The sequence below is a fragment of the Tigriopus californicus genome, chromosome 9 (genome assembly GCF_007210705.1).
Source record: "Tigriopus californicus strain San Diego chromosome 9, Tcal_SD_v2.1, whole genome shotgun sequence".
In the NCBI taxonomy this organism is placed as follows: Eukaryota; Metazoa; Arthropoda; class Copepoda; order Harpacticoida; family Harpacticidae; genus Tigriopus; species Tigriopus californicus.
The window spans coordinates 463,755-487,297 of NC_081448.1; the positions used below are offsets into that span (position 1 = coordinate 463,755).

Sequence of the window (23,543 nt, forward strand, 5' to 3'; positions counted from 1 at the left end):
ATATGGATGCATTTCTGTTTTTTGCATGATTATTGAGAATGCAAGGCATTGTCCAAATTAATGTATTTAGGCTGGAAGCGCTCTTTTGGAGTCATTCTTCTTCTTCACTTTCGATTTGCATATGCGTTTCACAAATGAAAGTGCGCATTCAATGGAACGCCAAGGAGTGTGTGCTTTTCGGCCAATTAGTATAGCGTGCTTTGAACATTTGAAGAACTGAAAAGTGGACCTTCACTTTTGTTTGTTTTATGTTCATTTTCGTGATTGTCGAAAATATGAAATACATCGAGTGCACTGTAGTTATAATTTCCGATAAAGCGATTTACTCATTTAACAAGGCCTCTAGTTGCTGTTTTCTTTGCAGTAAAATAGACCGATGTACTGCTTCTATGGCATGGAAATAAATGATGTTCTTTCATTTTCCTATTTATTTCTTTAAAGCCTAAAATCGTTGAAACTTATTCAGGATATGAAATTGCCAATCGGTTTCTCTTCAACATGAAAAGCTTCACGAGCCAGTCAAGTCTTTAAGATATTACAATGATAAATCTGACAGTTGGATTTTCAAACTTACCACATTTTGCAATAATTATTTGCCAATTTGCATTACGTTAGCTTTTTGTGTCGACGAGGATTTGAGGGTTGATATATACACTAATTGAAAGTAATTATACTTCACCATTATTATTATGCTCCACTCAAGTTGTGCGACTAGGAAGTTGATAATTTCAAGCTTGGGATCAAATGAGGCAAAACAGAGTGCATTAAGATAACCGCAATAAAAACAGCAAACAACGAACAACGTTGAAAAAGTCATAAACAAACATCGAAAATTTCATATTCAAGAGGCTAGCCAGATCCGGCAACTCGAATTCGTTGGTCGATCAGATGATATGTGAATAAAAAGTTCAGTATATTGAAAAGTTGTTTTTTTCATCTTTAATTGCAAGGAGTTCCATTCCCACTAGCGCTCACAAAGTCCGCAAAACAAAAACAAACAAAACAACAACAAACAAAAAGATGGCTGGCAAAAAAAATAGGAATAGTTCAATACTAATTATGAATTCGACGTTGCGGAAATCCTGGAAATGGCAATAGATTATAATTTAATGAGAGTGGGATTTGAACCCACGTCGTTTGTGGAGATGACTCCTGCCTTGATAACGATGCCTGCAAGTCGCCCTCTTTTGCATCTTTTCATATCACACGCATTCCAATATTATGGCTTTACGCAAGTAAAATGGACGAGATATTTGCGACACTGATTTAAACTCAAAAAGATCTACTGACAGTTGGTTACGGCAAAAGAGTTGGTGGGCCAAATTGAACTGGATTCCTTGTCAACTGGGGCTGTTGACGGAATTCGGTTGGGAGTGACCGGCAATTTTTCGAAGGCATGTCGAACTAAGATGAATAAGGTGGTGACAAGTCCTTGACCAAGGAGGAGGACAAATTATGTCCGGATATCGGCTCCAAAAAGGTCTGATTCCCAACACGTTTGGACGCTGACCTTACCAGTCCTGTGGGGCGCGGTTTAAGAGACATTGAACACTAAACTGAAGGACATTGACGTTATGGACATAAAGATATGAATGCCATTTTGGTCCAAGTATATTAAAAACAAAAAACTAATTGTTTTGAAAACACGTTTGATAAAATTGGGCTGAAAAATGAACCTTTTGAATTCACAAAAGCAGTTTATTGTTTAAAAGATGTTTTCATGAATTCAATAGTACTTAGAAAAAACTAAATACTTTCGACGTCCATTAAAAAGTTGTTTTTGTTGTCTTTAAGGCCTATACTCTACTTATATAGTTCTCTTCGCCTAGGCCGCAATTCAAAGTATTGGACAAAAAAATACTTCATATATTTACTATGCCAAAACTGGCTTCAAATATGTCTAAGGATATGAAGATTCACTGCAACCGATCAGCATGTCACAAAAGAAGTTTGAGAGGTCTTGATTTTGTTGGCTCTTCAAAACTAAGTTCTGGCAAATATGAGGCTCTCCCCTTTGACAATTGCGCCATTATATTTTGCCAAAAAATGAAGCTAAGGGCAATTTGATCATTGATTGACTCATGACTTTAACTGATTACCGTCTTATGAGCTGTTTTATTCGGGCGGTGACATTAATTAAATTAATATCATCCAGACAGAAGTTATCCAATAGATCCCAAGTATCACGATCCATGACATAAGTTGGTGAAATGGAATGAAACTGAACGTATTCAAGAAATGTCCGCATCTTCTCTCGCAAGTACTTGATTTTATCTCTCCCTGAACTTTTAACATAACGCTTTTTTGATGATGATGGCCTGTTGTTCAAATTTACAATCAAATGTGTGCCATGAAAGATAGAGGATCCCTTGGTCACCCCCCCAAAAAACGATTTCCGTTCTTGATTTCCGAAATACCTATTGATTGATCTTGCCTTTTGACGTGTTCGAAAGCTTATCAATGCATCGCATTAAAAAACCAAACCGCGCATTCTGGATGAAAGGCCCCGTTCATTGTCCATTAAAACTGTAAAGTATGTCCACCAACTGTCTTGAGCTCCTTGAATTCAAATTTCGATCGCTAAAGAGCCACTTCTATCCATGTTTGGAAGTCCATCCAGGCCAATGAGATTGAGTTCATAATAGCCTTACTGTAAATGCTATGTATATATATGTGTGTGTGTGTGTGATGGTGTGTGTTTATAACTGGACTGAAATTTTCCTTCATGGAACTGGAGTGGCCGTGGTGGGTGGCTGGGTGGGTGCATGGGAAAGATTACAATGTGCATCCTCCTAGATCCTGCATGCATTTGGAAGCACGAATGGCATTTCCCAAATGTGGCCACCAATCGTGATGAACTGTTTTCACCAAATACCTACATAGCAATCAGTCAGCAATGCCCTCCTAGGGCCTTCCAAGTACCAACTTTACTGTCGTACCTGCTACCATTAGGCCTGAACATTTTCTCATTAGCACTTTTAGCGCTCAGGGAGGGTGGCGGGTGGTTTTCTTGAGCATGCACAGTCATAACATGGGACACGTTCAATTTGTCCCAGTCTTGGCATGTCTGCCAAGACATCCGATCGAAGCGGATAACGAATCAATCTTGTCCTCAAGCACGCAAGATCGATTTCCGCAGATCTCTTAGGTGTGTAGTTTGGTCGCCGTACCATCGAGTCTGAGCCACGGCCTCCAATTCTTCTTACCCCCGCCACTTCTTCACGTTTGTTTTGCCACGAGTTGGATGAGAATTGGGGTGGAAAGAGCAGAGGGGAAGGAAGAAGACGTCCACTCGTTTTGAAGTTGTTGAAATAGTTGAGCATAAACAGTAAGCGAGGATCGACGAGCAAAGGGACATCATACGTCCAGCGGTTTTTCCGACGCTGTTCTGAATCGTCTTTCTTTCCGTCTTTCTTTTCGCTCGATGGTCCGTTTGTTATGGACACATGTGGTACAATCCGCGAGGTAAATGGACTGAAGGTGGCGGTGTTCACATCATTGAGTGAGTGTACGCACGCACGTACGTACGTACGTACGTACGTACAATGTACACTTTACTTGTGTGCCTCTTTTTTTGTCTTGGTCTCGGTTGGTTCGACGCGCACATACGTACACAAATGGCAGGCTAGGGTAGGCATTCTGTCAGACGTGGAGCCGAATCACGGACAACTTTCAGTCTCATTTTGGTGGTTCCTCAATCAGCCTGTTGTCTCATCATACAATTTGCTCCATCCAATTGCGGTAAGCACTTGTTTTGACTTTCAAACGATCTCCCAAGATTGGACGAGGGTCCATTGGGTTTGGTTGGAGGCAGATCGTATTCCATTTCGGAGGCGAGGAGCAAGAAATGCCATTCGGAGGAGATTCTTTGGGCTCACATGCCCAAATATTGACTTGGATCGAGCATTCTTGGACCAAATTGTGTGTTGGCTTTTTGTGGAGAGGCTGGCTTGGTCCCGAGTTGGATGACAGTAAACCATGTTGGATCTCGATATTGTAGAACAGCATTGCACGGGAGATGGAAGACCTCGAGATGCTTTTTGCTGCGACCACAATCGCCTGTTTTTCCCCCTCTCCAAGTTTGTGGCCTGAAGGTGTTGTTGATAGTGGAAAGTTTTCGTATTTCCCTCCGACGTCGTTGCCCAACTTGTCACCATTTAAGCAAGCATTGCGGAAGGTACCGACCTAACCCCCTACTACTCCCACCTTTTTGATGTTGAAGTTGCTCGCTTCTCCGACGAGTCGTCTTATACTATTGGCATCCCTCCAGTTTAATGGCCATGCCATTAGTTCTTAAAGTCGATCGTCGACTCGATCGTCTCTAAATGTCGATGTTCACTTATCTTGATTCTCAGGCAAGAATTGTTTGCTTCCTTTGAGGTCTTATTTTTAGAAAGGTGATTGCCGCACATGCCTTCAACCCTGGCTCTTGGCGTTTGGGAAATGATAATTTTCTTAAGAGAGATGTGAATAACAATTGTGCGGGATTAGTGCTTGGCGAGCATTGTTTTGTTTTCTAATCTGGATGAGGGGGAATCTTGTTTTGTGAGGTGAATTGGCACTTTCCGAGGCAAGAACTTGAGATTGGAGCTTGTTCAAGTTATTTTGCAAATGAATCTCGGCGCTGACGAATCTGGTCGGCTGGATGGAAAACTTTCAACCAAATAGATAGTCCGCGAACCTTGGAGGCCAACGAGTCTGAGGTAATCGTCGAGCCAAATCATGGGATCATCACCGTGTTCTGAATGACATCCAACAAAAACCAGCTGTGGGTAGTTACACTTGTGATAGATGTGTGATTGCTTCATCTAATGCCTCGTCTAGCGTTGTTCACGCACGGCCTTGAAGTACATATTCAATAGCCTCAGGCATGTTCAAGACAGGAAGCCGGGCCATCATTTTTCGAGATTTATAGGCCTCTCCGAAAGACATCATGTATGAAGTGATGCGAAGAGTTCCCATTTTCACAGTCCAACACTTGGACTTGCGAGATGGCCTGAATCTGGATTGATCAGACCTTCTGCACTTTCCCCCTTTTAATGGACGCATATGGTGTTGGTCGGAAGTTCACTGTTCCCGGCCAGATGACTTGAATACCAATTGCTTCCACCTCACGCACCAACTGCGTACGTAAAAACGTTCCTACGTAGTAGATGGCCAACCTGGCTCGATTCTCTAAGATATATTAGCGAACTTGTTCCATACATTAGTGACAGGAGTGCCCTAATAGGGGGACGCCCAGCAGTGGCCTTCGTACCCAACTTCCAGATGGTCAGACTGGATTCGCCTGCTCTTGGGTTCTTTCTTTTCTTCTTTTTCCTTTTCCTTCTCCTTCTGCCCCTGCTTCTCCTCTTCCTCCCTGTCCCGCATACCAATGAGTAGTGAGTGAGTGGGTTTTGACTCTTCTTGCTCTTGGCCTTTTAGGTACATCGAGGAACATGTTCAACGCACTGGTGTGGCCATTGAAACCCAAGGCTTTTCCTTTGTCACCAGCGGACGCAGAAGGGAATCTCTCACGGTGAGTTCGTACAACAACGCCCATGAAGCAAGGGTCTAACCAGGAGAAATCGCTTTGACAGACGAACAAAAAGCGGTGTCGGGAGGAAATAGCTTTGAATCATCATGATCACCATTACTAGCATCATGGTCATCATCGTCATCACCGGGGCTCCCATGAAACACGGTCCGTACGTAATTCGTGTCTTGTCGGAGATGAACACTTTTGCCACCATGCATAATAAGTGATATAGTATATGAAATGACAGGCGACACAACAGTTGGCTGGACGGCCAAGGGAATGGTGCCTTTGTGTGCAATACTGATACGTGAAAAAGACTAGGTTCTTGAACCGGCGCTTTGTCGCTTTTGTGAACTTGTTAAGAAGCTCTCGACACTTTTGGACTCTTTTGACTTAGAACTGTACTGTTCATTTTCGAAAGACAGGGGATTCATTAAATAAAGTGAAATGGACCAAGCGAAGGAGGGAAGAGAACTGCCCAGAACATACGGTCGGACCGCATCCATAAGAGTCAGGAGAGGAAGGGGGAAGCTGAGATGAAGTAGAAAGTCCTTGCTCATGATCAGGTTTTTTATTAGACGTTTTTAGACACCTTCCCTTAAGTGGCCCGAAATAGAGGCCCATTGGGCTAAGGAAAGAAAATGGCCCAATCAAAAAGAACTTTTAGTGGCTTATTAACTTTCCACGGGTGGTGAAGAAAGTGAGCATTACATTCCTGGGTACCAGCTTGAACTAAGCCCAAAGAACATGGTGGCTGTGGTAAGCGCGATAAGCGCAGGATTGTGGGGGATATGGGAGCTTTGTTTTAGTTTCAATGCAACGGTCCTTTTTTCCTCTGGTCTCGTTCAAGTTGTTTTTTTTTCTTCTTCTGAAACGGCGAAGTGCTAGTCAAACCATTTAATGGTTGTAATTCTCGGCGGCTTTCGCATTTTGCGGCGTGAGAAGAATCAATTTCACCCAGGTGGCTAAGTAAGCAATGTACGTATGACTGAGTGCAACAACGACATCACCGAAACGAGAACGATGCTGGTGATGATGATGATGAGAAACTGTTTCCACAGGGTTTCTGCCGCTCGTCATTGAGCCGTTTATCCTCGGTTCAAGGCTAGACTGGTAGTTCCAAGCCTTCGGATACACACGAGAACCGGCTCCGTAAGCGCTATTCCCGATGTCAATTGGCAAATGCCGTTCGCTTTTTGTTACCCTAGCCGTCCATTTTTCCCCTCCCGCCCCATCCTCCCACAATCTGTTTCTGAGAACGTTTCTCACTTGGATTGTGAGTGGACAGAAATAATGATGATTTCCATGGTCATGATGCTTATCCTTTGTATTTCAGGGCAATGCCACTCTTCACCTCTATCCACACTTTCAACCACTCCTCGATTTCCCTGGTAAGCATTGTATACATTGTAGCATATCGATCGCTTCCAGGGTGAAATAACTGCGTGCGATCGTGAGCGTTTCGTCCCTTAATGAACGGTAGTAGTACTAGTACTAGTTCTAGTAGGGGCAAGTAGTAGTACTTGTAGTAGTGGTGGTAATGGTGGTGCGAGTAAATCTATGTCATTTCAAGCACTGCGTTTTGTGCTGCTCGATTGGCACCAGATCGTGTCCTTCATGGTAATTGCCCGTGTCCACGAGTTGGGAAAGACAGTCATTCAAATTGAATGGAAATAATTTTGACTGGCCTCAAGTTAGCCATGATGAGATAGTTTCATGACTGAGGTTCTATTGGATGTTTGATCTCGCCTAATGATGGGTGCATGGGTTAATGGTGTATTTATTCTGTTTATGTTGTTCTGTCCACCTTGAAGTATCATAGTCGACAACACTTATGTAGTACGTAGTGTTGATTGGAGGAGAAGAGTAACGGCTCTCAATGACCATTATGGTAAAAGACAACCGGGAATGCGGATTTAATTTCGATTGGTGGGCTCCCTATCAATTTTAATGCCCATTTATGATTGAGTATAAATCACCTTGGTTTGGTGCTTTGAAGTAGGTTGAGCGGTCCTCGTCAGGGTTTTTTCTTGTGATGACCGATATTAAATCATGTTCCATTACGAGAAACAAAAACCATCTGCCATTTCAAATTGGAGTTTACACCTCGCTTTTGGAACTGGCTTACCGAATGACGTCGAAATCTACTACTTAGCTTCCGTTCCGAATAGAAATAGGGAGAGAATCCTTGTGAATATAAATCTGGCCAGGTTTGAGAAAAAGCCAATGATGCTTGGAAGCCACCCAAATGGTTTTTTTTGCCTGCCTAATGGAAGCAAACTTATTTTGCCATTAATTGTGAATGCACAATTAAACACGATCACTGAGGAGTGGAAAAATGTTACGTGCTTTCGGGACAGAAAAGCCATTGAAGACGCGGTTTTGCTGAAATTAACAACCGTGAAGAAACCGCACCAATAATTTGTGTCAGGAATTTGAACAACGTTGAAGCGAGTTACGGCGAGGCCCTCTGGCCACAAACCACCGAATGGTTTCAAATACCAACGAAGTTCAATGCCATAACCAATGTCCCCGTGCGAGGAAAAGCGGAGCATAGTGTTCTCACAAAAATAAATGCTTTTCATACATTATTGGATAAAAAAAAAGGTCAGATTAATAATAACCTTAAAGTTTTGAACGACTTTTGTAACCATACAAAGAATAAGTTCCATCATTCTCCCTAACAGGAACTTGTTGAGCTTTAATCAACCTGAGTGTTCATTACTTCCATTGCACACACTCCGTACATATTCGCACTCAGTGCTCATCGTCCATCCTCTTCGCCTTTATCAAGTGAAACTAAGTAACGTGGTTCACATGTGTGTGTGTGTGTGTCGGGTATTTTGTGCGTGATGGTGTGGGTGTGGGTGCGTGCGTACGTGATGCTTAGGAAATCCAAAATACTTGAGTGTCAGCCTGGAACTTGATTGTCTCCATTTAGCAGTTTTCGCATTTGAACAAATGTCAACTGACGGAGGCTGCTAAAGCGGAGCCAAAACTGTGATTACAGACAAGTGCCGTGGTGAAACGGTCGGAAGCAGATTCGTGTTGGAAACGACAGTGATAATGAATTGGATGACTTGGCTGATGAGGATGAAGGGGGCGGCGACGAAAGAGAAGAAGTGGCCCAAGAAAACGGCCAAGATGCCAACAACCATGGTGATTCAGAAGAAACTCCCCTCTTGTGTCAAGTGTCTTCTGGGCTGCACTTTGATAAGAGAGTGTTTTGTCCTTAAATACGAATCCGTTGTGGCCTCCAGGAGTCAGTGTCAAGTCAAGAACATCATCGTCCAGACTTCCATCCATCCACAGATTGAAGAGCGTGTGAATGCAAGTTCACGCCATTTCGTATATGTGTAAGGAGGATCGTTTGTGTTATCGAATTTTGGTTCGACAAGCCCAACAGAGCCAATCACATCGAAGGGGTTTATTGAGATTCAATAACACAAGCCATTTTCCTTGCAAATTCAAATCTCACCCGCACCTCCTGCATCTGCCCTAGCCGCCCGCCCCTCACATGGATTGAAGACCGACGTTCAGCCGTCTTTGGCAGCCCAGCTTTTCAAAGGGATTGGCTAGCGTGAATCTATGGTTGCTAGCTGCCCAGTGAAGGGCTGAGCTCCATCAGACAAACAACCATCGCCCGCATCTCACTCGCAGGGGAAACCATCCATCCCCCAGTGAAAGCCATTCTCATGCGACAATCTCGATCCACGTCGCCTTCATGGTGATGGTAGTGGTGGTGGTGGTGGTGGTGGTCGACTTTGTGATGATCCCTTTGAATCCCTTTCAAATTGTATTTTCATGATGTCATTTCGACTTTGAGAGCGACTGTGTGCCATTCGCCATTGCCCAACTACCATTGGTCGAGTTTGGATGGCATACGGAACTTCCTTACCTCAATTTGAAAGCGGAAAGATTCTTTTTTTTTTTTTTGGTTGAAAATACCTTTTGGCACCTTGTTGATTGCCATAGCGGTTAGCTCAATGAAGCGACAGTCTGTGGTGGCAGCATTTTAAACTATCCCACTTTAGGAAGACACTGTTTAATAGGTCTGGATAGCATACATAAATATCAATGTCTTTGACAAAGCAATCCCATATCATCGAGTAAGAGATTCGTAAAAATGAGCAACTTGGGTATCGTTCGATAGCCTGTGTGCTTTGAGAGGGATCGATCGAAGCCCTCGATTTTCCTCAATCCTAATACTTCCAGTAAAAGAGATGATGCTCGTCTTTTGGGGGGGTTCATCTTGTCGTCAAGCAAGACAGAAAGTTTTTGTTTGTCAGTGTCGTTTCTTGGAAGAATTCGTGCTCATTTTGAAGTTGATCCTCCAGATAATAGGACAAGTTTGTACCGAGGAGGAACCAAGCAATTTTACAAATAAGGCACGGGAGGTTACAAAATTGGAACAGGACAAGCTCCAATACTATATATCTCAAGTTTTTGACGAAAGTAAAACCGAGGTTACAATTGGAGGCTAGCCTACGAACGAGTTTCCGATATGCCGCTAGCGGTATCAAATGCCATTAAAAAGTAAATTGGTAACCCCAGTTCCGCAAGCCCACGTGACTTATTTGGAACATGTGTTTGATCCCATCAGTATTAGTTTGCCAGAATTCTCTATCGCCTTAAGACGAAAACTTTTTGACTCTCGCAAATAAAAGTATCCGAAGAATAAAACAGTCGGAAAGAATGTCTTTTCTTCATAAAGAGGTCCCATAAATTGCATGACGTCAAAACATTTGAGTCGTTAATTTCCGCCCTGCTCATCTTTCGTTTCAAGTACAGCTCTGAATTATGTGGGGTTTGAAGAGAAACAAACTGCTTTTGGTGTCTACAGACAGAACCAAGAAGATGGAACATTTCAAATTCAGATCGTAAATTGTCGACACATTCCATTGCTTTCGCCACAGTCCATCCGCAATCGGTCGTTGTCCCCATCCAAATTCCTATGATTCTCGGGAACTTTTTCTTACTTGTTCTTTCGTTCCCTTTTTGGGTGAAAGAAACTTGGATGGTTGGATCTTCTTCAAAGATCTGGGAGACTGCGTAACCTTGTTTTTCTTCTTCTTTGAGAGGAACTTTGTTTGAACCCAGGGTAACGCCAGGAATGTGGAACATACGAGGGAGAAAAATCAGGAACAGTGCAAACTTCGGAAAGTTCTTTTGATGAAAATGGTTGTCTCTTCCAATTGGGATTTGAGTAACTTGGAGACAGTTCGTTTTCGATCTTCAGATAGGCGCAGTAGAATTCGCGTGGTTATGGTGGTTTTTGCCTGGTCTCTGCTCTCTCTCGGGAACGCTTGGGCTGATAAACGGTATCTCGGAATCGAATCAACATATGATGTTCTTTTTGACATGAGACTGGATCTAGGTTCCTAAGCCCACGTGCATCAATTTTCACCCCAATCGAACGGTACGATCAAAAGTTACCCCCTCTCAAAGCTCAGTATATAACTTTCCAGAGAATGAGTGGCACAGCCTAGCCCTTTAGTGGTAATTGAATACCAGAAGAGGACTCAATCGATCATTTTGAATCCTTGTATGTACTATATTTGGAGAGGGCATAAATTTGGACCCTGCCGTTCGATTGAGCTGACTTTTGAAATGCGTGATTACGACGACTTGGGTCCAGTCTCAATTGAAGGAAAATGCAATCGTTCATTTGCATCCAAAAGGTTGATTCTAGACCTTAGCATCCACGTCCATTTTCCTGTGGTTCATGGGTGTGGGTAGAAATTACACTAAAATTGCCGGAAAAATATGTCGGGGTTTTCTCCCATGAGAGTAACAAACAGAGTATGATTTGGCACAATACAGCGAACTGATGTGTGGACTCGTTTGCCTCCATTTGCTTTCTCCTTGCATAGGCTGAATGTATCAGGACATTAAGGGTGACTCATGACAACCCAAGGGATCTGAATTGGAGCCGCTATACGGTAGATCAGGGTTTCCTAACCCGATCCAAACTGTATTTTTGTAATTAGAATTCGATCCGAAAAATTTCGCTCAATCCGATCCGAATCCTCCGAGATTGTGTTTACTTAACCCAACAATGCAGTCCACCTAGCCTCTTTCTCGGGCTCCTCCATTGTTCAATTTTCTCCCCTCGAATATTATAAAGGAATACATTTTTTTCGTATTTAACAACTGAATGTTTCATTCTCAGTAGTTGTGAGGGATTCCGCAAAAAATGAGCTTTTTTTATTACCCAATCCGGCCCATGACCAAACATTTTCAACCAAAAGGATTTTTTCCTTTTTTTTTGTTTGGTTTTTCACGGGCTTTTCTAACCGCTACAGGGAATGTAATCCCCAATAATATTAAAATGAAAAGTTATAATTCGTCTATTTATTACCTTTCAATCTTTTTATGATATTTGGTCTATCAACGAATTTGAGTTGACAAAACAAGTTGGTCCTTGAATGTAGGGTTGATCTGGAAAGCTATGTAAAGATTTGTCCAAGTCTGACTTGAAAGGTGCAACCAGATCAACAAGGCCTACGTATTCCGTACGAATATTAGAGGGCAGTAAATTGAACAATGAAGGAGCCCGAGATAGAAGAGATGTGGACTTCATTGCTCGGACTAGCCTGGATTCTCGAGGGCTTGAAGGTGCTCTCAAAACGCACATTAACCTTCTACAGGTCACTAGAATTGACCCTAAATCCTGGGTTGGGACAAAGCTCATGGATACTTTTGAAACCGTACAGTATCAGATGCCTTTCGTACCTTCTTTGAATACTGTACAGTCCCAACTTTTTCAGTCTCTCCCAATACGAGAGCTCTCTCATTCCTGTGATGTTCCTAGTGAATTTAGAAATTATCTTTCAACGCTCAGCCTAAGTTTGGTCGGAGTAGTGCGACAAAATAGAAAAATTTAACTAATATTTTTGAGCCGTGATTGGACCTCACTTTGATTGTCTCTTTTTTTTAAGCACATCTGATTAATCACGCTTGCTACTTGAATATTTGTTTTGAGCTTGTCTTTTTTGGGTCGGAAAATGTCTTAATGCACTTGCATTACAGGTTAGGCTATTTAAATCTGCCGCCGCTTTGAAGCTCCATAACTCGTGAATAGTTCGTCAAAGGGGAAAATGGTAGTTTTAGTGAAGTAAGCTATACTCCTTGTGAGTTTATATATAAAAAATTGTCGCCTCCAGCTGAATTCTCCTTCAAAGAACTATTAGAAGAATGTCCAGTCTCATTTTGAAGCCACGCTGAAAGGGAAATTTCGAGATTTCTGATCTTTTTACTAACTCGAAATATTCCTTTCAGCGTGGCTTCAAAATGAGACTGGACATTCTTCTAATAGTTCTTTGAAGGAGAATCGAGCGGGAGGCGACATTTTTTGATATTTTGATATCTTTACTCAATGAGACTTGTTAACTTCCCAAAAATTACCTTTTTCACCTTTGATGAAACAAGCACGAGTTATGGAGCTTCAAAGTGGCGGCAGGTTTAAATGGCTCACCCTGTGGACGTCGTTCTTTGTTGGAAAATTGCCTACCCATTGAAATGATGATGAGGATTTTTTAATCAGGATGATACAGCAGATTAAGGTACTTTAATTTTGACTCTCTAGAATGATCTAGATAACCTGTAAGACCTCAAACCATTCAATCTCTATATTCTTATCTGAATGTTGAGGTGAAGTGTATGTGTGCGTACTTAACCTTACATTCATGCTGATGGTTGTTAGACTGAAACTTCTGTTTACTCTTTGTAACTCCAATATTCTTGGACTTGCCACGTACATTCGCTAGAATTCCTTTTCGAAAACGAGGCTGCATCAATTTAGCTTACCTTGAAAGCTCGGATTGAGTTTCGGATCCGTTCGAATCCAATTGAAACCGAATTTCCAATCACTCAAATCGAATTTGACCAAATACCGATTCCGAGCCGGATCCGAATCCGAATTATATCGTGTTCGGATCCGATGCACATCTCTATTCTGTTGTACATATACCCAAAACTTTCGCTTTCTCTTGTCTCTCCTGGCGAAAGGAAAAAGTTTGCTCAAATCTTCGTTCATTCATCATGCACTTTTCTTCTTCCTCTGCGATTTCCGCAACGTCGACTCAATCTTTTTGCTCCTTTTGTCGCTCGAGCAACAATTCATTGTTTCGTTTTTGTGCGTCTTCGTTCGATGAGAAATGGATACTGTAAACGTACGATGCTCTAAATGTCATATTTAGTTATATCATAACCGAGGTCACCCCAGCTAGTCTAGTCTTGGGTGAAACAATTAGTCGAATTGTGCGACTCGTGCCTCTTAATCCCGTTAATCTTGATGAAACAACGGACATCTCCGAGCAACGCTCTTTTGTCACGACGCATGAAAAGTGTTGCCATTTGTTTGCAGATTCATAGCAGATAAAACAACATGTACCTATCTGTTTACTGACACGGCTCTCATATCAGTTGTGACTGTGGTTTGACATCACCAGAGCCACAGCTCCTCTCATAATCAAGGAATTTTACTCGAGCTAGTAAAAATGAATTAATTATTGGCATGCCTGAGCGACTCAATCACACTTGGAAAGATAAAACAACAACCCAAAAACATGTGATGTGAGGTCATACCCAGATATGGTTTTTTTAAACCTTCAACTTGAAAGTCTGTTGGTGATAAAATGAATGAATAAGAGACCTATCGTATTGTGAGGGGCTAGAAAGGTTGAAATTGTGCAGTATTCACAGAACTAGAAGGTATGAATAGTTCTGGTACTTGAACGCCTTTGAAAGCATCCATGAACTTTGTCCCAAGCCAAGTTTGTTAGGGTCAATTGTAGCCACCGTAGAGGCTTAACGTGCGTCTTAAGAGCACCTTCAAGCCCTCGAGAATCCAGGCTAGTTCACACAATGAAGTCCACTTCTCTTCTTTCTCGGGCTCCTTCATTGTTTAATTTGCTTTCCTCTAATATTCGAAGGAAATACGTAGGCACTGTTGACCCGGTAGCATCTTTCAAATCAGACTTGGACAAATTTTTGACCAAAATTAAAGATCAATCCTCTAATCAAGGGCTAGCCGGATAGATCCGAGTGCTCTAACTCAAAACTGGATCAGATCTCATTTGGATCCAAAACTGTAAAAATAATTGTAAATTTTCCATCGTGAAGTGTCCGCAAAATAGATCAAGAATTCATCTGAACAGCACGGATCTAGTAGGTTTTTTTTCCAAGGCCTGTTTTGTTGGCGAGCTTCGCCAGCTTCTCGACCACTGCAAACAGAGGGCTTCGCAGTCCTCACTCGACATGTATGAAAAATGATATGTTATTGCTGTTGTAATGAGGGTCATTGTTAACGGTCACTGTTGTGTCTGTATTCTCATTGTTCAATAAAAAAAGCCGAGACAAATATTGGTTCAGTCTGATGCACTTTTTTTTCGTTCATCAATTTCTCCTTCATGCTCGTAGCTTCTCCGTAGTTGGACATGTCAAACCAGCTGTTGATTTACGTTCGCTTTCCACTCTACTCACTCTACAGTATTATCGAAGGTTAGCGGTTAATGCCAGCCAGAAACGAACGATTGTTTCACATTTTCAATGCACGACTGCCACTTTCTATTTAGTCCGAGGAACCATCTTGACCGTGTATTTGTGGTTAGAAATTACTCTACTTCTATCATATACCAAGAGCTTCCAAAAAATCATTCAATAGGAATATCAGCATCATTCATTCATAAAACATCCGGATTTTTTCAAAGTCTTTTTTAGGGAGTTTTTAATGTCATTGGCCCGAGAATGATTGAAGGATGCCGAGTTGGTTCAATTGAAACTACGAATCCGTCAATGGGTTCAAAAGTGAACAACTAGAGTATGGATGGACGGGGATGCTAGGTTCGAGAATTCACATTGCGGAACCTAACCGGCTTCAAATGAGACTGACCCCAAGTCGTTACGACAATGTATTCTAATTTTCAGCTCAATCGAATCTACACAACTATACAGAGAATGAATGAGCTTAGCCCATTGTTACCAGCGGGTTAAATCATTTATCCTATGAAAACTTAGGTGCTGCGCTTTGAAAAGGAATTGCTTTTGTTCCGGTTGTTCCATCGAACCAAAACTAAAGTACGCATTTGCATTAACCTACGTGTGGTCAATCTCATTTGAAGACAGACACAATTCTTTCAATAGCTTCCAACCAAAATGATTGTTCTCTCAATCCTAGCATCCCCGTCCATATTAGAGAGGTTCATGGTTGGAACATGTGCATAATATATGGTGGAACTTGTTTGAAGATGAAGAATGACTGCTAGTTTCATCCTGACACGAGTCTCGCGTGAAAATGCTAAAATGGTCTGTTCTCCAGGGTTGCATTTGTCACTGTCACATGTGTTCGTGCAAGAGTAGGAATGTTCAAATGTCTAGCACCATTGTGCGTACGTGCTTTTAGGTAAATAGTGTATTGGGTCGTTGGGAACGAGTCTTATTAATCAATGCTTTTCGTAGATGAGGATTTCTCAAGAACGGGAGTCTGTTTGAAAGTCATCCCTCCTACTTCACGTTTTTGTTACAACAAAACAATATCATTTTAAACCATTTAAGAGATAGTTCATGTTCGTATTTCTTACCTTTTGGTCGTTGACAGGTTTCGGTTAACGTCAAACCTGAAATAATAGCTATACTAACAGGAGTGTGAAGATGAAAGACACTTACATGAAATGAGAATATTTCCCACACACTTCGACGACAAGAACATTCTTATGTGTTGATTGACAACAAATGTAATGCAAAAGCCTACCCTATCTTTTTGAAAAAAGAGAAAATCAAATGAACCTATCCTTTTTCATAAGAAGGTAAAACCTTGCTGCTAATAGTAATTTGCGGTTCCTTTGTTGTGGTCGATGTTCATGGTTGGGAGATGCACCACGGGAGACCCAACATGTGTCTCATGTCCCGTCTAACTCTTTGTGTGGCTCTTGTTCCAGGTGTGGTTGACTACTTGCAAACAGAAGTGTCCACTTCCAAGGAGAAAAAGTTTCCGCTGGTCACGTTTGTTGACACACCCGGACTTGTGGATGGGGATATGAACTATCCTTTCGATGTGAATGAGGCCATTCTTTGGTTGGGGGACCTGGTGGACATGATCTTTGTGTTCTTTGATCCCATTGGACAGGTTTGTATGACACTATGCCCATTCGAGTAGACCTGATTCATGGTGACGGCAGAAAAATTCGGATTTTGGGTAGAATTCCATGACAAGAGATGAGGAGTAATATCGAGAGAATACAAAACTATGTGCTTGGTTCGACAATGTTTCGTGAAAAGGAAAAGAGACCCGTGCACTTGAAGTGAGCCGAACCACTCGAGATAAAAAAAAAAAACATTTGATAATTTTCAAGTCATACTCGATGTAAGACTTCAACTTAGGTGGTGAGTGGATCTGACTTGTTGTTGGAGAACGAACCAAGTTGATCCTTCTCTTCAAAGATTTGAGAGCTACAATTCTTCGTATTCTAGCCACGTTCTCCAACGGCAAATTGCTGAGCCCATTTCTATTCCGTTTCCAACTCATTTATCCAGTGCTCACTGGCTCACTGGCACACTGGCTCGCTCGCTCGCCCCTTTGCCTTCTCTACCTTGACTGGAATTCGTGGCTCGTTACTCCAATCGGTCCAGGGTACAAGCCACCAACCAGCCAGATAGATACTTCAGAGCAAAGGTCTACTCTACTAATGTCAGATAAGCGATGCACTCGTTTCGGAACCGCTTTGAGCTCCAATGGGAGTGCTCTCGAAGAATTATGAGCCTGAGATTTTGACCAAATTGAATGGTCCAAGTGGAACTTCATTGTGCCAAGATGTTCCAATGTTACGGTACCAATGAGGTTGATGTGTAGCCGAGGGGATGCCAGATCCGCCCAGATTTGCATATCAGTCCAATGGCAATCCGCAGTCGCTTCCAAGTAGGGGAAAGATGAGAACATTTAAAAGGTAGGAAATCTTTCGAGATGGAAGAAATGAGGAAACGAGAAGATGTGAGCGAAAGCTCACTGCAACTTCCAGCCGACAAGTATGAGTTCCAGGAGCCTAAAAGGAACCATTGAGAACACTGGGAACATTGGAGCTATCTAAGCAAGACTGATAGAAAAAGACTTAGTGCAACTCCGATTTGGGCTAGATCATGGTGAATCTGGAATTCAAGGCAAAGAAATCATCATCCCTTTTGACGGATGATATCAATACCCAAAATGGTATTTATCTAGATTTAGTATGCATGGTACTTCTTTTTAAGGTAATTGAACAGCTTCATGGAGAAGTTGTCTTGACGGAGGTTCTTATTATTTGCTTGCATTAATCAAGTCAAACGCTGTGTGCCCATAGAACCATATTGATTAGCTTAACATAATCATGTATGTAGCTTTGCAAAAAAAACGAAAACGTTAAGCCTTACGTGTTCCTTTGCTGCTTTCAATGTGGAGAAAATGGGCCACACTGGCCCCTTTGTCTTCACCTTATGCGTTCTCGTTTACTTGAGGCTCATTGTAAGCAAACTTTGAACATGTAGAATACGCCCTAAGAACGGCCGAGGTGCTTCAATTCGAATTAGAAATTAAAATTGTATTTTTCACACGCATGGCAGATTTTTGGGTAATATGTCCAATTCTATTTATTTTTAAAAATCTACCCATACTTTTACTTTGCTCTGGACACATCCGTTTTCTCGGATTACTTGATTTAAATGTTATTCCAGGGCATGGCTTCGTTGAGCCACTAATACGGATCAGTTATGTATGGTAAGGTAGTCTCTGATGAAATTAAATACAGGTAATTATCTTCGTCTGAAATTGTTAACTAATCCTTTTCCTAATGCCTACGGTATATCACCAAGAAGTCGCAAGATAGCTCCTAAGATGTCATAAGGACATGTATTCATGGCTGAAGCGCCATAAGTAGCATATCATCGTTGAAAGTTAGATTCTGCCACTCTGCAGGATTTCGAAGAAAACTAACTAAACTGAACAGGACTGGATTTTTTGTTGTATTCCTTAGCGCGCCTATTCTTTCATTTGACTCGTTCGTTCTGTTTGACCTTAGGCCCTTTGCAAGCGAACCTTAAACATTGTGGAATCCTTGAGTGCGAAGCATTCCGAACGTATGAGATTCTACCTTTCCAAAGCGGACGAAGCCGGACATGAATCCGATCGACAGAGAGTTATGATGCAAATCGTACAGGAGCTCTGCAAAAGACCCACCTTGAACCGGACCGGATTCGAGATGCCTACCATATTCATTCCCAACCCCGACAAGGTGAGTCCCTGATGCTCTCCGGAATCTTGGATAGCAATTCAAGTTGAAGAAAAGCTCATCTAAGAGACATGTCAAACGTTTCAGCCGAGTCGTTGCGTGAACCAAATCGAGGATGTATGCAAGGACATCGAAAAGACCATCACCCAAACGATCCAGAATACACTGAATCAGTTGGAGAAGGATTGCGACGAGATTGGTGACTTGGTGGACTCAAAAATCGCCCGAGACAACGAGGCTCGTTCACACAACCTTCGGGCTGGCACCAAAGGAATCCTTTTGTTCTTTTTGGGTTTGACCCTGCCTCTGGCCTTGTTGGTCAATCTTTTGGCGACGAGTTTCCCTCAAAAGATGCTCAAGGACCTCCTCGGGCTAGAGGGAATGGAGTCGCTGAAACTCTATCTGGTAATTATTACCCAACCAACTTTGGAAAGGCCACCTGAAATCACGGTAATGCACTTAAGGGTGGGTGTGGTGGCACACTGACTCGACTCAAAGAAGTTGAGAGAACGAAACAACAAGTTTCGGTCGTACAACGAAAAAAGAAAGCAACCTTTTTTGTCACTGGAGGATGTAAATTTCCATTTGTGTTAATTGCTCGCTTCTCCTCCTTGAAGTACACCCGTTTTCTTCCTACTTTCATATTCATGGGGTATTATGTTAATTCTGGGCATTCTGGGCGCTACTTTTTTTGGTTCAAGAATTGAGAACGGTTTTTGTGTTTTTGTTATTTCAGTCCCCCATTCGTGGCTTTTGGGATAGCATCCCTCAGGAGTATCACTTCTACGCGCTTCTCACTCTGGCCTTGCTGACCTTAATCCTGCTTGGTGCGGCCAAATTTCTGTCCCGATCAAAGGCTACCATGTCCCGGAAGCACAAGAAGAAACTTCTTGAACAACAGACTTACGTGAGGACTGTGGTGAAGGACAAGAAAGTAAGTGCATGCAATCGGTCCCAGGACCACGGCAACTTTGAGAGAGAGAGAGAGAGAAAGAGAGAGAGAGCAAATAGTAGATTTTCTTGAAGGGCACCCACAATCACCTCAACCCCAGCTAGGAATAAACCGAGCGAGGCGAGCCTGGAAGCCCTTCCGTGTCTTCATCGTCGGTGTTTTTTTTTCTATGTTCTTTGTGGCACGTGTTCATTGTTCATGGCATTTGGTGTTGGGATAGCTATCCAAGTTGCTTGGGGCATTTAATTACACTGCGGTAATGGGATCCACCCGCAACAATGCCTTTGAGCTCGAGGGTTGATGTGGGCTTGGAAATAAGATTTGAATAATTCCATCTCATTAGGTTCAGCATGGATGAAGGGGCCACCGTCACACGAGCAAGATTTATGTCCTTTTTTTTCATTTTGTCTTCGCTGAAGTTACTGAAGGAACGCTTTTTGTGGTAGGAGGAAAAAGGTCTCTAGAAACTGAAAAGGAAGCTTTGGGACCCCCAAAGCAGAGGATGAAAGCCAGGGTTTAATCAAGGTCCAATCATAAAAAAAGTCTGAAGGGCAAGTCGAATATCTCCGACTGAATGATTGGGAGAGAGAGTCCCGTGTCGCCAAGAAAGTCTCTCTTGTCAATTGCCAGATTAGACATTCCAATATCCAAACTGGTATCGGGAAACCAAATATTTATCCCAAGTTTTTGCCGATACGAAAAAGACCAAAACTAGTATTGGCTCTTTGAGGTGGGGAGCTTGCCTATATTCGAGGCCATACGGTGGGATATACGAAAGTTGGACTTGAAGCGGCGATCCCAGCTCACAAAGGATCCTTTGATGTGCGACAAGCACTATTTCTCCTGCCTTGTTGACGGCCTTGGGCAGGCTGAAGTAAGCCTTACATACTTAACTTGGTACGGACATCGTTGTGTCTATTCACCTACATCGGCGAAGGCGAAAACCGAATTGAGGGGATCCCCGAGCAAAGAATTTGGCAAATCTCTTTGAACTCATATTCCATGTGAATTGCAGAGACGAGCCAGACGGCAATTCAGTTGAGATAAAAGGACGACTAGGGGCTTCTCTGTGTTCTGTGTGTTCTGTGTGCTTGTGGTCCGTCCATTGCGACCAATTCCAACTAATGTTAAGCCATTGAGAGAGAGCCTGACCAGAGTACCTTGAGACGACAGTGGCTTCAATGGGAGCACAGTTCGTCACGTCGTTGTTAGCTAGTAGTACATACTACATCGATAGGGTGGGTGGTTTCTGGTTTTAGGATCACTTCAAGTGGAAGCACGATTCAGGTTCTGGGCTTCTTACAATACGCCCGAATATATCCAATCATTACCTTGAACACCACCATGCTCTACAGCAACTTCAGCATGGTGGATTAAATCATGGCGGAAAGCAATTTACCGATTATACGTTTACTTTTTGTCCATGAAACGTGCAATTCTTCGGCAAGATGAATTGTACGATTGCCTTTATGGGCTATTTTGGAGTAATAACTTATCGGCGCAAGTTTGTCGCCGACAGACCATAATTCATAACTGAAAAAAGCAATGGCCAAATGTCAACGGCAGGACGTCCATGAGTCTTGTTCAGTTGTTCTTGACCGGTCGAGAATGAAAAATGTCCGCGAGTGGTTTTGTTAACGGACTAATTTGTTATGTAGGTAAATCAGTGCTGCTTGTGACAGGCAATCAATCATCCATTGGTCCGGTTGGCTTTTGACCTCGGGAGCTCCTCCCAAGAAGATCGCATCGATGGCTCTGCGAAAGGATAAGATTAGGTTCATAAAGGTTAAAGGGCGAAAGGACACTGGCCGTGCTATAATAAATAATTCTATATCGCCAGTAATTCTTGTTTCATGTTCCTAAACTCGAAGGTTTCAAGTGAACCAGCACTGCAAAAAAGCCGTCTCTGGTCTCCCCAAAGACCAGTCTAAAAGGGCCACCTGAAACGGCCTTATGCCAAAAAGTGGTCCATGAAACCACAAGGGAACCACCGTCAGCCGCCAGGCTCGGGAGATTGGGAGAAGTCAAAATGTTAAAACCCTTTTCCCGATGCCAAAAGTCTGTGTCATGACTGAATTCTCAAGGTCGTGCCAAATCAATCTCATTTCTCTTCCCCAAATAGATTTTTAGCACTCTTTTCTGTTCCAAAGGCTTGCCAAGGAAAAGTTGACGTTTTCAAAAGTGGAATCGCAAAGATATGATCATTACCGATGAAGACCAAGAGGATGGTGTTTGTTGGTATTATGGAAGTTGAATGACCTTCCGGAAGGTGTTACCGCCTGTACCTATAGATGAAACCTGGACCTAATAACCTGAAAGGGGAACATTTCCCCTTCCTAATAGATTGTTGTTGTTATTATTAGCTCCGTGTCAAAGCTTTTAGCGCGCTTTGTACCTTATCCGGAACATTGATTTAAGGGCCTGAGCTGAGGCAGAGCTTTCTGAGGAGACTGTTGTAGCTGGAGCCACAATGTCAGGACTTGGGATTGAGTGTTCCTTGGCGAGGCGGTGTAGTGGTGCTTCATTCTCAAAGGGTTCTTCTTCGATTTATTGACGCTCATCGACGAGTAACATTGAGGGGAGTTCCGGTCAACACGTTCTTCATCTCGGATGAAGCTCCATTTCACTGGCAGAGGTGGGCCAAGTGAGCATTGAAAAAGCCTTTTGGCCAAGTTTTCTTTTTGCCCTCATCTTCCAATTGATTTCTGGGTTGATTTATCTGTACCTTTCACGTCTGAGCCTCTCGAGTTGAGTATTGAGTAGTAAACATGATTTCCAATTTTATCCTTGATCGAGACGAGAAAAAGCCGTTGACATACGGCTCCACTAACGAGATTCTCTCTGAGAGTGAAGGAGAAATTTGACTGGGACTTTCCAAGAGCCGGTGACCAATTTCCATTCTGTTCGCGGCGTTCTCCTCGTAAAGAACTGTAAAATGTCCTCGGATTTATTTGTCACCTTACTTCGAGGGAAGAAGTACGACGAAGACGTCAAGGACGATGGCTCTTTATAGAACGAACCAAATGGAACTTGTTCCCAAAAAAGTTCCCCACTCGGCTAACTTGCCTGCAGTACCTGCCGGCAGCTGAACGAACGACGGACAGACGAGCTTGAAAGATCCCCAAGCTTCACTTCATTCGGAAAAAGTTTCGGATTACCCGTTATAAACGCAACTTTTGTCGACGTAATAGTTTGCGCTTAATCTATGTACCGGCATGTTTTTGGATTAAAAACACATTCTTGTGAGTCTTTTCATCCAAACGTTTGTTCCTTATTTTCAGCAATCCCTCTATAAAGAGTACTTGCAACAAATGGTCTCGGAACATGATCTCTAAGCCTGCCAACTACTTCGTAAGCAACGCGATCCATGAGGAATGTCGGTGAATCTCTCCACATCACAAGTGCCTAAATGAAATCTCAATTGCTATGACAGTATCCATGTGCTTGCCAATGGATTGCCAGGAATATTTTTTTATAAATATTGATCAATGTTCTTCCACAAAATGAAATAAACAAAGACATCACATAGCACACACATACTGAATCGGCGTCGGAAGCCATAGGTCTCATGGCACTTTAATCCGGCATCAGAACAATCTAGGTATGTGTGTGGAGGTATGTTGGTCTTTTAGTCCGGGTGAATGTGCTACCACCAAGTATGATGGCTAAGCTCAAGTTTGGAAACTGGTTCGATGTCAAAGGCTTCCGGGAATGAATCTGAAAAATGTGCTATCTAAATTTACCGTATTCCACTAGATGGCTGGGATCCAATTGAAAGATTGCCAGGACGTAATTTAATCTCTGTAGCTCGAGC

General features: G+C 42.6%; 1 protein-coding gene across 4 annotated transcripts in view; it reads left to right on the plus strand.

Moving 5' to 3' along the window:
• LOC131886070 (EH domain-containing protein 3-like) overlaps positions 1-23,257 on the plus strand; it is a 27,125-nt gene extending 3,868 nt beyond the window's left edge. For 2 of the 4 annotated variants that reach the window (XM_059234298.1, XM_059234297.1), the window contains exons 3-9: positions 5,425-5,518; positions 6,855-6,909; positions 16,459-16,646; positions 18,568-18,780; positions 18,865-19,182; positions 19,514-19,711; positions 23,011-23,257. In XM_059234298.1, the coding sequence (XP_059090281.1) occupies positions 5,425-5,518; positions 6,855-6,909; positions 16,459-16,646; positions 18,568-18,780; positions 18,865-19,182; positions 19,514-19,711; positions 23,011-23,064 (1,120 nt within the window). In that variant the 3' untranslated portion in view covers positions 23,065-23,257. The remainder of the gene's footprint in view (positions 1-5,424; positions 5,519-6,854; positions 6,910-16,458; positions 16,647-18,567; positions 18,781-18,864; positions 19,183-19,513; positions 19,712-23,010) is intronic. The other 2 variants (XM_059234300.1, XM_059234299.1) reach the window with 1 other exon arrangement.
• Positions 23,258-23,543: the final 286 nt, after the last annotated feature.